Source organism: Arachis ipaensis, chromosome B09 (assembly GCF_000816755.2).
Source record: "Arachis ipaensis cultivar K30076 chromosome B09, Araip1.1, whole genome shotgun sequence".
In the NCBI taxonomy this organism is placed as follows: domain Eukaryota; kingdom Viridiplantae; phylum Streptophyta; class Magnoliopsida; order Fabales; family Fabaceae; genus Arachis; species Arachis ipaensis.
The window spans coordinates 141,423,082-141,437,306 of NC_029793.2; the positions used below are offsets into that span (position 1 = coordinate 141,423,082).

Consider the following 14,225-nt stretch of genomic DNA (forward strand, 5'->3'; position numbering starts at 1 on the left):
ATATATATATATATATATATATATATATAAATTATACATTTTGTCTCTAATGTATTAAAATTTTTTAAAATTATAAAAAAATAAATTTATTTATATTGAAAGTAATGTGATTAAGTGTAATTTAGTTAGATTTTATTAAAAAATAATTAAATATTATGTCCAGTAAAAAATTGATATTATTAAAAGATAAAATTAAAATTGATTTTTATGTATCGTTTCTGTGCCCAACGTTTTCGTCCTATTTAAGTTCCTAACGTTTGAGACTTACCCCAAACATTGAGGACAAAAACGATACTTTACTCGAATTAATAATTCAGACATTGTTCTTCTTCTATTTTTTATTTTTTATACCTAATGGCTATTAGTTACGATTCTATCAATAATATTACCTCATTATGTGATGAAAAAGTTTGAAAAATAAAGGCAATAATTATAAAGATATGAAAAACTTTGTTAAGTGTCATATATACTAGCTAGCGATAACAATGATATAACCTTAAAAAGGAAAGTAAATGTAATATTAATTATTTTAATTGAAGTTTTTTAATAAGCACAATTTTGTCTACTTACATAATCTTTTATCACTATGAAAAATGTTTTTCAATATTATTATCAAATGGAATACAAATTTAAAAAATAAGATAGTAATTTTTTTCTTGAACAATTAAAATAATTTAATAGGCAGCATTATATATTCCGTAACCATTTCTCTGACCGCATTTATGATCAAAATCTCAAAATCAAATTACATTATCCTAATTTTAATAAGTATATGAAATATGAAATAAATAAATAAAAATAAATGAAATAAATATATGACGAAGTGAAAGAAAAGCAAAACAAAGATGAACAGAGTGGAATGAAGACTGAAGAGAAAGAGTGAAGTCGTGAATCCTCGTTTCCCCCGAAGTTTCAGGCTTTAACCCCTTTCGTCACTCTTAATCGGAATCTTTTCGCTCATTCCATTCCCTAACCAGATTTTGGGTAAGTAGAATCCACTTAACTCCATTAACCCCTCGTCGTTTTTACCTTCTTTTACTCTCTTTTTACTGCGTTTTGCTGTAAACAAGAACCCTAGTCTCGTTTCCTGCATCTGCCTAATTCCTCACCGAAGATCGAATCTTTTCCCCACTCTTAAGGCAATCTTCAACCATTCACTGTGAATTCCTCGCTTGTACCGTGTTCTGTGTTGATTGCTTGCTTTTTTAAATTTCGGTTCTCTCCCCCCTTTTACTTTTCTATCGAATGTGTTTGTTCTTTCTATCTAGTTCCAATTGCATTCTGATTTAGTTGGTTGTTTATGTTCGTTTATTTTATTATTTATTTTGCCCCTAATACGTTTGCCATTCTCATTTGGGGTATGAATTTTATTCAATGGTCGAAGGTATGCGTATCTATTTAAATGATTATGCCTATGTTATAACTCTTGTTGCAGTTTTAGCTTGCTGGTTGGTGCACCATTCTATGAATTGATTGATGATGGGGTTAGCAGATTGGTAGCTTATTGGGGGGATATTATTGATGAGTTTGGAGTGGCTACTGATTCTAATTTATTGCATTTCAATTGGGGAAAGGTTTCTTGAGGTCACTGAATGTTTGAATTTAAGCTCTAGTTCTGTACTCTAAACCTAGTTAGGTTGGAAACACTCTTTTGAGGAGTGCTGCTGTTGTGGTTGTGGATAATATTTAAGTGCCATATCTTGCTAATTGTATTGCAGTATGTGTTCTCTTTTAGACATGGTTTATGATAGCACACTATAGTATCATGTTTTATGAATTATAATCCATGCTGCCAACCCCACCGGCCAGTGAAGGCACAGCAGTTGTTATTCGTCACACTGGGCATGTTCCCCCCACCCCCCAAAACAAAAAAACAACAAAACACACACATAAAAGGACTGGTTTGCTTTCTATGTAAAGGGAATAATGAATTCTAATTATTCAGAAATTTAGTAGGGGATATCCTATTCATTGTAAATTATTGGGAATTCTGACTTCGTTACTAGATAATTGCTTTTTTCTTTTCCTTTACTATGCTGATACCAGATTTCAGAAACTTGTTATTTTGTGTGATGTAAATTTCAGCTTTTATCAGAAAGAAAAACTTTTCATCAATCTGTTTCTCTTATGCTTATTTATTTTTTATTTTTCTCCCTGATGAATAAGCTGTTAGTAAGGAAGCTGGAAAGTGGTTGAAGTAGATGCCCGACAATGGAGACCATATCCATGATTTTGTCAACTCAACTTGGAGATTTTGTTCTTCTTTAGGTGGTTGGATTTCGGGTTTAATATTGAAACCTTGCAAAAAAGTGGTGAGACAAGACATTTTATTTGGAGAAGTTTTTGTTTTTCTTATTTGCTGTCATTTTAAATTACAATTTCATGATGCTTTTTGAATTCAGGTTGGCATAGTATTTACTAGTTCTCTTTCTAGGTTGGCTGACGGAAAAGACAATTGTTATCCTGAGTTCATGGATGAATGTATATATATTAGCTCATCAGATGATGACCTTGAGGAGATAGAAGATCCAAAGAGGAGTCTCCCTCAATGGGCTACTGCTGAAAGGAATTCAGGTGGTTGATCTGTTCTAGATGCTCCCCTTCAATGGAGTTTCTTTATAAATTAGTAAGCACTTTCATGATATAAGTAATAAGTAATGTTGTGTGCAGATTATGGTGGACGGCCAAGGCACGATAGTTTTTCAAGAGGCGCAAGTACTTCAGGTTCTAGCTCTTCCAATGTTAATAATAATCATTCCCAAATCAAGCTTCATGCTCAACCTGTATCTAGCAAAAATGGACTGAATCAGAGAGTTGCACGTCGAGAAGAACCTTCATATCATGCACAGAATGGAAACACAAGTCAGTCAACTCAACAGGCTTTCAAGCGGGCTCTTCCTCAAACTGTTCATCCATATACATCAAGGGTTCCACCATCTTCGTCGTTTGCACCTGATAGCAGATTAAGTAACTTAAAGGATAACATGAACAATAGTCAGTTTTTTGATACATATAGGAATCGTCCCCATGGAGTAGGACCTAGCACGATGAACGACAAGGCCTACAACCGTGGCCCATTTATGAGGGGCAGTGATGAAGATCGCTTCATGCATCAAAATGGTGTGATTAGGGTTCTTCCTCCATCTTTGATGCATGGTAAGTCTGTACCTCCACAGTATGCTAGTTCCAGTGAACCTGCATTCCGCTCTGGTGCAGGTGATGAACGGGCTCCTGGAAGTGATGAGAGACTAATTTATGAGGCCATTGTGGAGGTATACACCCTATTTTTTATTGTGTGGTTAATTCCGTTGATGTTCTAAGTTGTACGAGCCTCATGTTAAATTCCCTCATATATGATATGTTGCCAAAGTTGACTTCCTAGGAAATTTGTTATAGCCATTCAGACAACGGACTTAAGATGCAGTGTAAGGGGTTGAGGCTTGCTCTTCTTTATTTCTTTGTGGTTTTTGGTGGTAAGAATAAATTTTCTTAAAAGTTTTCTGGATGGAAAATTCAAAATTAAATAAAGTAACAACCTATCATAATATGGATCCCTAAGTCTGTAGACAATATGCAAAAAGCACAACTAGCATATATTGGTGTACTTGTAATCATGTCCTAGATCAACATACTTTTTGTGGAAGATGTTTCAAAGAATGTATTTTGTTTCTTGCAGGATCTCAGTCAAAATAGAGTAGAAGTTGATGTACCTGATGGTCACATGTGTGTCTCTCTTCTTAGACATCAGGTATTATGGCTTGTCTATTTGTAATAAACTTTCAGGGAGCCATTCGTTGATATAACTCTACATTGCAGAAAATTGCATTGGCTTGGATGCTTCAGAAGGAAACCAGAAGTTTGCATTGCCTTGGGGGGATTTTGGCTGATGATCAGGTCATCTTTTACGTATTTAATTGATGTTTTTTTTTCTTTTTTTAATCAATGGCACTGATGATTTTCATCTTATTGCTTTTAACTGAACATCAAACCCTTGTTCTAACAGGGCCTTGGCAAGACAGTTTCAATGATTGCCCTCATCCTAATGCAGAGGTCACTGCAATCAAAATCTAAAACAGACGATGCATGCAATCATAAAACTGAAGCTTTGAATTTGGACGATGAGGATGATCGTGCTACTGTTGATTTGGAAAAGCTTGAAAATAAAGAAGAATCTGATGATGTAAAACCAAGTACAGAACCTAGTAGTTCAACACGAGCACCAAGTAGGAAAAGGCCGGCTGCTGGAACACTTGTTGTTTGCCCTGCAAGTGTTCTTCGACAATGGGCCAGAGAGCTTAAAGAAAAAGTTGTTGAAGAGCAGAGACTTGCTGTTTTGGTTTATCACGGGGGAAGTAGGACAAAGGATCCTACTGAACTTGCAAGATATGATGTGGTCCTCACAACATATGCTATTGTGACTAATGAAGTTCCAAAGCAGCCGTTGGTTGAGGAGGATGATATTGATGAAAAAATGGGGGAAAGATTTGGGATATCCTCTGAATTTTCTGCCAGTAAAAAGAGGAAGCAGTTATATAATGGAAGTAAGAAAAGTAAAAGGGGTAGAAAGGGATTAGACGAATCTTCAATTGAATCTGCTTCTGGTCCTCTTGCAAAAGTAGGTTGGTTTAGGGTTATTCTAGATGAAGCTCAAACAATAAAGAACCATAGAACTCAGGTAGCTAGAGCTTGCTGCAGTCTTAGGGCCAAAAGGAGGTGGTGCTTATCTGGAACACCAATTCAAAATACAATCGATGATTTGTATAGCTACTTTAGGTTCCTGAAGTATGATCCTTATGCTGTGTATAAATCGTTCTACAATACAATAAAAGTTCCGATATCCAGAAATTCTATCCAAGGGTACAAGAAGCTTCAGGCAGTTCTGAGGGCCATTATGCTTCGCCGTACAAAAGGTACTTTTCCTTTGGTGCATAGATTGTTTGCATGTACTTTTTCCTGGCATGATATAAGAGTGTCCTATCACTCCTGCTGTTCTTTTAATTAAAATTTGTCAATTAGATAATCTTTCTTAAATTCTTTTTATATTTAATGGTTAAGTTTGCCCTTTGGTACTATGACTTCAATTATAATATCAAATTCTTGCATTTGTTAAGGAACTTTGATCGATGGGAAGCCAATAATCAATTTACCTCCTAAAACAATTGAGCTGACTAAGGTGGATTTCTCCACTGAGGAGCGGGCCTTCTATATGCAGTTGGAAGCAGATTCACGTTCCCAATTTAAGGTTTCTTTGCTTTATTTGTTAATATCATCGTGGAAAATTTGTAGTGATATATTTTTATAATTATAGGATTCGGTAAGTGTGCTTTTGCTATTGAGATTTTAAATAATGTGCATCGGAGTTTTGCCTTCTTGCAGGTAGAAATTAGATTTAATATAAATTGTAATCTTGGCAGTGTGCAGAATAAATTCAACCTTGCGGCCTCTACAACTGAATTTCAATTCTATATTCTTAGTTTTGATATTCAGTTTAGTTGATATTTGATGTTTTGTAGGGAATGATCAATAAAGAGACTGTAGTCCCCCTAAAGTATTACATATATTGATATGGTCTATTTAGGATATGAAGCAGTAATGACAGTTTGTGGTATGAATTTGGTCAAGTACCGAGTACAAAATCCTCTGGTAATTTTATTTATTTAGTTTGATAAAAACAGCCCTTTAGTGCACTAATGCCACTAAACAAAGATAACAATTGGGAAATTGAAACATTATTAATTTAAGCAACAAATTTTAAGATTGTTCGTTAATTAACAACTAGATGCCTGATTGAGTCTAAAATATTTTCTTAAGATCTACTAAGATATGTTTCAAATATTCTAAGACATATTGAGCATATTCGCAGAAATTTTCTAGACATTGCAACAGATTCGTTAGTGTGTGGTGCTATTTGGACCTATCTACTTGGCATCTTTGAATCAGGGAAATAATTTGTAGGATGGGCTAGAGTGTGATTTAGCTTTTATTTAGTTAGATTTCATTGCTGTTACGGCTAAGTACTGCATCAGTTTTAAATCAATGACATATACCTTGCAGGCCTATGCTGCCGCTGGCACGGTGAATCAAAACTATGCAAATATTCTTTTAATGCTTTTGCGTCTTCGTCAAGCTTGTGATCACCCACGTCTTGTTAAAGATTATTATTCTGATCCTCTTGGGAAATCCTCTGTGGAAATGGCAAACTCACTTCCAAAGGAGATGTTGATTAATCTGTTTAATAGTTTGGAAACGACCTTTGCTATATGCTGTACTTGTGAGGTCAGTTAATTTCTAACGTGATGATTCAGACATTTGTTTTCTTTGTTGTTAATATGAGCTCTAAAAACTTGATGGAATAAATCCTTTTATTATAACGTGGAAGTTTAATTCTATGTATGGTATCTTGAATGTATTTTGGTGAAAAATTATAGTATCTAATAGGTAAACTTACAATGTTAAGTTAAACTGCTGTTGAGAAAATACACAAGTATGTGCCTACGCTTGACAGTGGTCAAAACTTGGATTGTCACATATATTGTCAATGTCGTTATGGAATTGCATGGTTAGCACACTCCCAAGCACGTTACAGGAGTGGATAAATGGAAGAAAATGAGTGACTAGATGGAGATAGATCGCATACCACGGGGGAATGTAGTTGACTAGTTGTGAGCTTTCACTAAAAACACAAATGTTTCCCATCTCAGTTTTAATAAGAAAAAAGAGAATATGGGGGGATGCTGTAGGGTATAATGTCCAAACCCATCACTTTCAAGTGAGTGTGTTTCTGATCTAACCAATTTTTTCTTCTTTAATCTCCTGAAGCTTACAGTTCTAACCATGCTTATGGATATTTGTTTTTTAGGAAAATTTCTATTCTGATGCTATGATCTATTGATTAATTAATTTGTTCACTAATCACTGGTTGATATTTTAGATTTTGATTTCTCAGTTTATCCGTCTAGGCATATAGCTGTATGGTAAACCAATAGCAATACGTTGTTGGTATGGGTTTGGTTGATTCGTACCGTGTTTTCAACAGGATCCACCTGAAGACGCAGTTGTTACAATGTGTGGCCATGTCTTCTGTTATCAATGTGTATCAGATTACTTGAATGGTGATGATAATACATGCCCTGCTCGTGGTTGTAAAGCAGCACTTGCAGAAGATGTTGTTTTCTCCAAAGCTACTTTGAGGAGTTGCTTGGCTGATGAACTTGGTGGTAGTAATTCCATAAAAGCGCATGATTTTGATCATTCACTAGTGCAGCAGAGTGAGTACAGTTCATCTAAAATCAAAGCTGTCCTTGAGATTCTGCATTCAAATTGTAAACTGAATAGTCGTAGCTCTGGTTTACTAAATTCTGGTGGAAGCCATAGAGGTTCGCCATCTGATGATGATTTATATATTGAAGATTGCGACTCAGATGTTAGGATTATGAAAAACACAAGAAAATATTCAGACTCCACAACTGTAGGACCAATAAAAGCTATAGTCTTTTCCCAATGGACTAGCATGTTGGACTTAGTTGAGGCATCATTGCAACAATCCTGTATGAAATATAGGAGACTTGATGGGCGGATGTCTCTGATTGCTAGGGACAGATCTGTTAAAGATTTCAATACTGATCCCGAGGTTTGATCTTCTGTTTTCCCTGACATTATTAATGCTGATAATTGTTTTATGCACAATTATAAATATATAGAAAGTAGTACGAGGACCTATTTGGTGGTAGCTGAAGTAATATGAAATTAAATCTTTGTTCATCGTTCTTTCGCTTGATTTTATTTTGGGAATCAGTGTGCATTCCTATCACTTCTTGATATTGCATTATTTACTATTCCAGTGCATTCAACCTGATAGTCTGTTGGTGTCTGACAACTGAAATTCCTTCCAGGTAACTGTTATGCTGATGTCACTAAAAGCAGGAAATCTTGGTTTGAATATGGTTGCTGCATGCCATGTTATTCTTTTGGATCTGTGGTGGAATCCAACAACTGAAGATCAAGCTATTGATCGAGCTCATAGAATTGGACAGACTCGTCCTGTTACTGTGACACGGCTTACTGTAAAAGATACAGTTGAAGACAGAATACTGGCTCTTCAGGTAATGATATCTGTCTATTTATTTTCATTTCATGCGTTAAAACACGGGCATACAGTTGGAATAATTGGATTTAGGGTCACCAAAGTGGGGCTTTGCTGCTTTCGATTATGATCCAACTTTAGTAAGTCCTGATTTTTCTCCCACTTACATTTTCCCTTTTTAAATTTTAATATTGCTTTCTGTTTCAAAATTTTTAAACAGAATGGTACAAGTTGATTGATGCATTTTTAGGCCAACATTTTTGTATTTGTTTTTATTTATTTATTTTGCTTTTCTCAACTTGTAAAAAGTAACAGACTAATAAATATTATAACCTGCAACAAGGGCCTAGTAGGGATCAGCATGAGTTATCTTGTGGTCCAAGGGGAAGTTATCTTGTGGTACTAATAAATTCCCATTCCACTTTAATTTGTGTGGTTGCTTGCTTTCATCACAGCATGTATGTGTGTGTATGTGTGTATCAATGATAAACTGATGTCTTGCGTTGGAAACTATGGCAGGAAGAGAAGAGGAAAATGGTTGCATCTGCTTTTGGGGAAGAACATGCTGGCAGTTCTGCGACTCGCCTTACAATGGATGATCTGAAATATCTTTTCATGGTGTAGAACTTTTAGATGATCGCTTCCTTGTTCCCACCATGCATGGTGAATGGTGATAGCTACCTCAAGATTTTGCTTTTGGAGGGTTAGGTTTGGAGAGAGTTCTGAAGGATGCATGCATGGCTTCTTTTTTTTGGTGCCTGCTGACATGTGTAGCTCAAGTTGGCTGGTGAGGTTGGTTAATCCAACCGGTAACTTTGTCTATTTTGGAGCCCTTAAAGGGCATTTTTGTCCTCAGAACATCTATGTAGCATAAAGCTGCCTGTAAATATCCTAATTACATTTATTATTATGGAAATGCTACCTTGTACAATTTTATTGTTCAGGTGCACGTTGTGCTGTTTGTTATTGCTTCCAATTCTCATTCTAAAACAACAAATTCAAATTAATTAAACATTTTCCTTAATTTGAAATAAGTTTTATAAAAGGGGAAACACGTCATAGCCCAAATTCATTATAATTATATTTAAAAAGAGATCAAGAAGTTATTTGCAATGATTTCAAATTTCATTACTTAGCACCACTCTATAATGAAAGCAAATGGTATCATAACTTAATCTACAACAACATTGTGTCTTATTATGTTGTATTATGTCGCAGCGATATTATTAAATATTAATAATTACATCATTTTTTATTACCTCATGTATAGTTTTTTTAGTTCTTTTTCTATTATTTGTTGCCAGTCTATTTTTTATTTGATTCACCATCTTGGGGTGTTTTGCTAACTTTTTTCTCACATGCTTAAATAACTGATGAGATTCTATCACCTTGCCTACAACAGACGCCAATTTTCTCTTTCATATTTTCGTTTTTTGTTTTGTCTATATGTGTGGCTATTCTATCTCTGCCATATTTAATTTATGTTTATGTTTACCTTTTGTCGTCCAATACTTTGATTCACATAATATAGTCACTAGCCAGTCTAATAGCAGAGTTATATAAAATTTTCCTTTATAAGAGGCTAAAGTTTCAATCTACAATTAAATTAAATAATAGAAGAAGACACAAACAGGAATAAGATGATAGGAAATAAGGTAGAAGGTATGCACAAATTGATAATAAATTAAAAAAAAAATTCATCGTTTATATTATAATATCCAATTTAGTACACCTCATATGCTATTAGTCTATTACGAACCCTACTAAATCCTGAACCAAAGTATCTTGGCTAACCAACTATAGTGTGCAATATTATTGACATTTAGCTTCACCTAGAAAAAGAAAATGACCCCCTAAGCAAGTAAGAAAGTATATTCAACAATTTACATTTACAGGTTAGTGAATAATAAGTATGTTTGGATACTTCAGGCTCGAATTTTCATATGGTGAATGTTATGGTGTCTAAGTTATGGTGCCTAACTTACTAAAAAAGAAAAAGAAATAATATTTAATAAACTTTATATATTTTATTTTTACTTTATACATTTTATTTTTTATTTATAAAAACAAGTTAGGCAATTTAGGCACAACAATAAAAGGCACCATAGAATCCACCTTTTCATATATAGCATTAGGAATTTAACATTCTGACTGAATCTATCTATAGCAGATCAGGATGACATTAACTTTTCCAACTATCTATCTTTTTCTAGACTTGTGCAAGAATGACATGAAAACAATACTAAACCATAAAGGGGACAACCTTATATAATTTGAAAACTCTTGCTTTCACTGCTGGGTATATATGATAGCTCTAGGTGCTAATTTTGCAAAGAGTTTTTTATTAATACAAAATTTACAATTAAGTGAACAGAGTAATAAAGCATCATCTTAAATATGTACATGCTCCTGCACAGCATATGCATATGATGCTGGCACTGGCTGCATGTCATGGATTGGAAGCTTAATTGATCTTCAGATATCCTCAACTGGAGGAACTGCATCTTAAATTTGTTACAAGTGCTTGGTAGATCAGTAGATCAGTAATCCAAAACTGCAAGTGTTTCTTTTCAACATAGATTTTCTGACTTTGTATAGACTCCTAACTTGAGTAAAAGCTTTCCAACTATAGAATACTAAATATTGCTCTTTTTCCCTTTGGGTATTGGAAATACTATATGCCTTTCCGTTAATATTACTAAGATGAAAATTGTTGAATGTTGATCATTGAATACAAAGAGAGTGAAAAACAAACTAAGGAGAGAAGACAATGACCTAGTAAAACTCCCAGAGCTTTCCCAATTTGAGTTTGAAAGACTTGTTGCTGCAACAAATAACTTCAATCAATCTAATAAGCTAGGAGAAGGAGGTTATGGACCAGTGTATAAGGTATGTTGGAAAACAATGAATTTCACCATGCCCCAAATCATGAATTTTTCTAAATTGTTCTTTAGGGAACATTGGAAGATGGACTCGAAATAGCAGTGAAAAGGCTTTCAAGATCATCCGGGCAAGGATATGAAGAATTTAAGAATGAGGTTATGGTAATCTTGTTAGACTTTTTGGATGTTGTATAGAAGAAGAGAAGATTTTGATTTATGAGTACATGCCAAACAAAAGTCTAGATGCATATATGTTTGGTTAGTTCCTACAAACCATCTCCTCCTTCTTACCTATCAAAGATGTGGTAAGAGGGACAAAAACTGATTTTGTGAATCTCTACAGCTCTTAAATATATATATTTTTTTACATTTTATTAAAGAAATTATAATTCTATCATTTTAATGGCTTGACAGATCAATCAAACCAGATATTGAAGAAAAACGTTTTGAATTTGGATCCTCTAAATTTTGAATTTTCACTTTAAAGAGTAAAATGTGATCTCTCATCTTTGAATAATTTCTCTCATTTTTTTTGTCCCACCTATGAAATAAATGGTGAGAGATGATACTTTTGGTCTCATTAACAGAAAGATAATATTTAGTTTGCATAATAAAAAATATAAAGACGGAGGGATAATTTAAACTGGAAAACGAATTTTAATTTTCAAACCCAAATAAAAAAGTCAAATATATATCTCCATCCCTACTTTATTGGGGTTTATAAGATTTTGTTAGTTAAAAACTGTTATGAAATAGAGATAATTTAATATCAGAATCTTTGCCTTTGTTTATAGTATTTATGTGTGTACTATGATCTCCATAATTTCTTTTAAGTTTTAAGTCAACCAAATATTTTATTTTCAAGTCTACTTATCCATTCACTTATCTAGTCTAGTTTGATTATCCAAAAATTCAAATAGATATAATTTAAATTAACGATTTAATTTAATTTAACAAAAATAAATGTACTCATTTTATTATATTCATATGATTAATTACTATTAGTATTTTAATTTTCAAAACCAAATAAACATAATCAAAAGAAGTGATTTCTAATTTTTCTTCAGATTGGTATAATTTCTCTTTACCTCTCTGAAATTCAGTTACTTTTACCATTTTTGTTGAAAAAGAAGTAAGTTATAATAGCTTGATCTGGGAAGGAATTATTTAGATACACTTGATGACAAAATGTTGAAGCAAATAGCAGCTTAAGTTTGGTTCATTAACTGTTCTCCATAGCTGAAATGTTGAAACTACAATTCAATGCTTGGTAGCTAGTCACAATGTCATTGTTGGTGCTTCAGAATAAAAAGATATTCATCAGGAATCTTTTTAACCACAGCTCAGGTCTCCCTTTTGGGAAACATATTTTCTAATGCATTCAAGTTAATTGCATGAGTTGAGACATATGTTTATAATGTTGTTACTTTAAAAAAATCTATCATACTTGTGAATTTTGCTGGATTGTCAAGCTCACTAGCTCTGCTTTGAAAATTGTATTGAGTTCTTAAACTTCACATCTAGTCTAACAATTGATACCTTACTGCTCAAACATTTTATTAAAAAATTTTACTTTAATATATTCTTTGTTGTTGATTAAAACATGCAACTATTTGACACTCATTAGATAAAATAAATTTTTTATTTCTAATTTATAATTTTAGGTCGTCATGTGTTTACTATGATTTAGCTGATATGATATTATTTTTCTTGCAAGCCTAATTCCAATATTCCATTTGAATTTCAGCAATACATGAAGGAAGTCTGAACTCTGAAGAGATTGAGAGCTGCTAAGGTGAAGCATTAAAATGTGCATTGGCCATTGGGATGGTGAGCATGTCTACTATGGTAGAAAAGTTGGTTGTCTTGATATTTTAAATTCTGATTTTGAAGATAAAAAGGATTCCAACAATGTTGAAGTGCTATTTCTCCATTTATTACTATGGTCATATCCTTGTGTATTTATTATGCAAATTCTGATAATTTCCTATGTTTAAGGTACACCAATTCAGTTTGGCAGGTTTAGTTTATTCCTACCATTCTTAGAGTGAATGATCATTTTACAATGTTAAGTATCTTGCCTATGAAAATTATATTGAGGTGCATTCTATATAACTAGTAGCTTAATGTTTCCAAATTCCAAATGTGCATACAAGGAGGAAAAAAACTTCGTTTCTAGCGTGGTTGAATATATCATCTAACTTTCTTTCATTTCATCTGCTTTTTTCTCCCTTCTTTTTCAATTCACAAATGAGATATAATTATGGATAAAAATGTCTAATGAAAAATTATGCTTTCTAACTTCTAATACTTTGGTGCATTTGTATGTGCTTCTATAATAGAAAAAATATAAAAAAAATTAAAATAAATACGTAATTTTTTTTATGAAACTATCATTGTAATCAGTTTGTTCTGTGTAATTGTTTTTGGTTTTAACTTCTTGGCTAAAATCTTTTTGAGAAATTTGTGTTTGTTGAATAAATCTTTTAACTTCCAACTCTAAGTTAAAAAAATAAAATAAAAAAATACATTGTGGTCTTGAGCCGGTGGATTTTTATATTCTAGGACGTATTTCTTAGGAAGTATGTGTTTGGAAACTCAGTTGTCAACTAGAGTCTAGAGTCACAAACAACTAAATGTAAGATTGATATATATAATTTGGTATAAATAACAAATCAAATTAAACTCTAATCAAATTAAAATTAAAATAATACTATCAAAATAATTTTTTCGATTTTAAGAATGGTATATATAATTTTTTTTATTCTAATTAACAAGAATAAAAACACAATTATTTTTGGATGAGTTTCGGATATGTTAAGAAATTATTTAGTATACAATTTTATAATTTTAGATATGTTCACTAATGTATACAACAACACAATTAAACATTAGTATAACACAGTAGTGACGACCACATTTGCTTTATGACAAACAACGTTTTCTTTTTCTTTGAGTATATGGAAATTTCTATTTTATTAGTTTTGTATGCGTCGCTCAAAAGCGTATTTAAAAACCTCGTTCCAGGAGTTTACTATAGAAGAAGTGCTATATTATATATTCAGTTGTTCCCAAAATCAAAGCAGCAAAAGAGAATCAAATTCTTTTGTTATTATTTGTGTTTAAAACAAATATTTATGTTAAGAAAATATAACCACAAATTTGATGAATTTTGGATGTGTATTAAAAATATTTTATATTTTATCTTATTATTTTAGATGTGTTAAAAATTTATTTATATATAAAAAAATATAAACAAA

The 14,225-nt window shown here is 32.6% G+C and overlaps 1 protein-coding gene and 1 long non-coding RNA gene across 6 annotated transcripts; both read left to right on the forward strand.

Moving 5' to 3' along the window:
• Positions 826-9,026, forward strand: LOC107617556 (helicase-like transcription factor CHR28). 5 transcript variants are annotated; one of them, XM_016319333.2, is made up of 13 exons: positions 826-984; positions 2,167-2,312; positions 2,403-2,574; positions 2,671-3,272; positions 3,677-3,748; positions 3,817-3,894; positions 4,004-4,910; positions 5,112-5,242; positions 6,055-6,276; positions 7,037-7,268; positions 7,410-7,630; positions 7,893-8,102; positions 8,603-9,026. In XM_016319333.2, exons 2-13 carry the CDS (start codon positions 2,202-2,204, stop codon positions 8,705-8,707), a joined length of 3,063 nt encoding a protein of 1,020 aa, XP_016174819.1. In that variant the 5' UTR covers positions 826-984; positions 2,167-2,201; the 3' UTR covers positions 8,708-9,026. The 5 variants fall into 5 exon arrangements, with proteins under 5 accessions (XP_016174819.1, XP_016174818.1, XP_020966593.1 ...); XM_016319332.2 differs by having other exon boundaries at positions 7,037-7,630; XM_021110934.1 differs by having other exon boundaries at positions 2,174-2,312; positions 7,037-7,630.
• On the forward strand, positions 10,160-11,413 carry LOC107617149. The gene is made up of 3 exons (XR_001614826.2): positions 10,160-10,972; positions 11,038-11,223; positions 11,380-11,413. It is a non-coding gene; the product is annotated as an uncharacterized LOC107617149 (long non-coding RNA).

Excerpts from the sequence above, each read along its gene's own strand:
- LOC107617556 (XM_016319332.2), top strand. The coding sequence starts at position 2,202 with ATGCCCGACAATGGAGACCATATCCATGATTTTGTCAACTCAACTTGG. Across the intron at positions 3,895-4,003 it reads GGATTTTGGCTGATGATCAG|GGCCTTGGCAAGACAGTTTC; the intron begins GTCATCTTTTAC and ends TTGTTCTAACAG. Across the intron at positions 5,243-6,054 it reads ATTCACGTTCCCAATTTAAG|GCCTATGCTGCCGCTGGCAC; the intron begins GTTTCTTTGCTT and ends TATACCTTGCAG.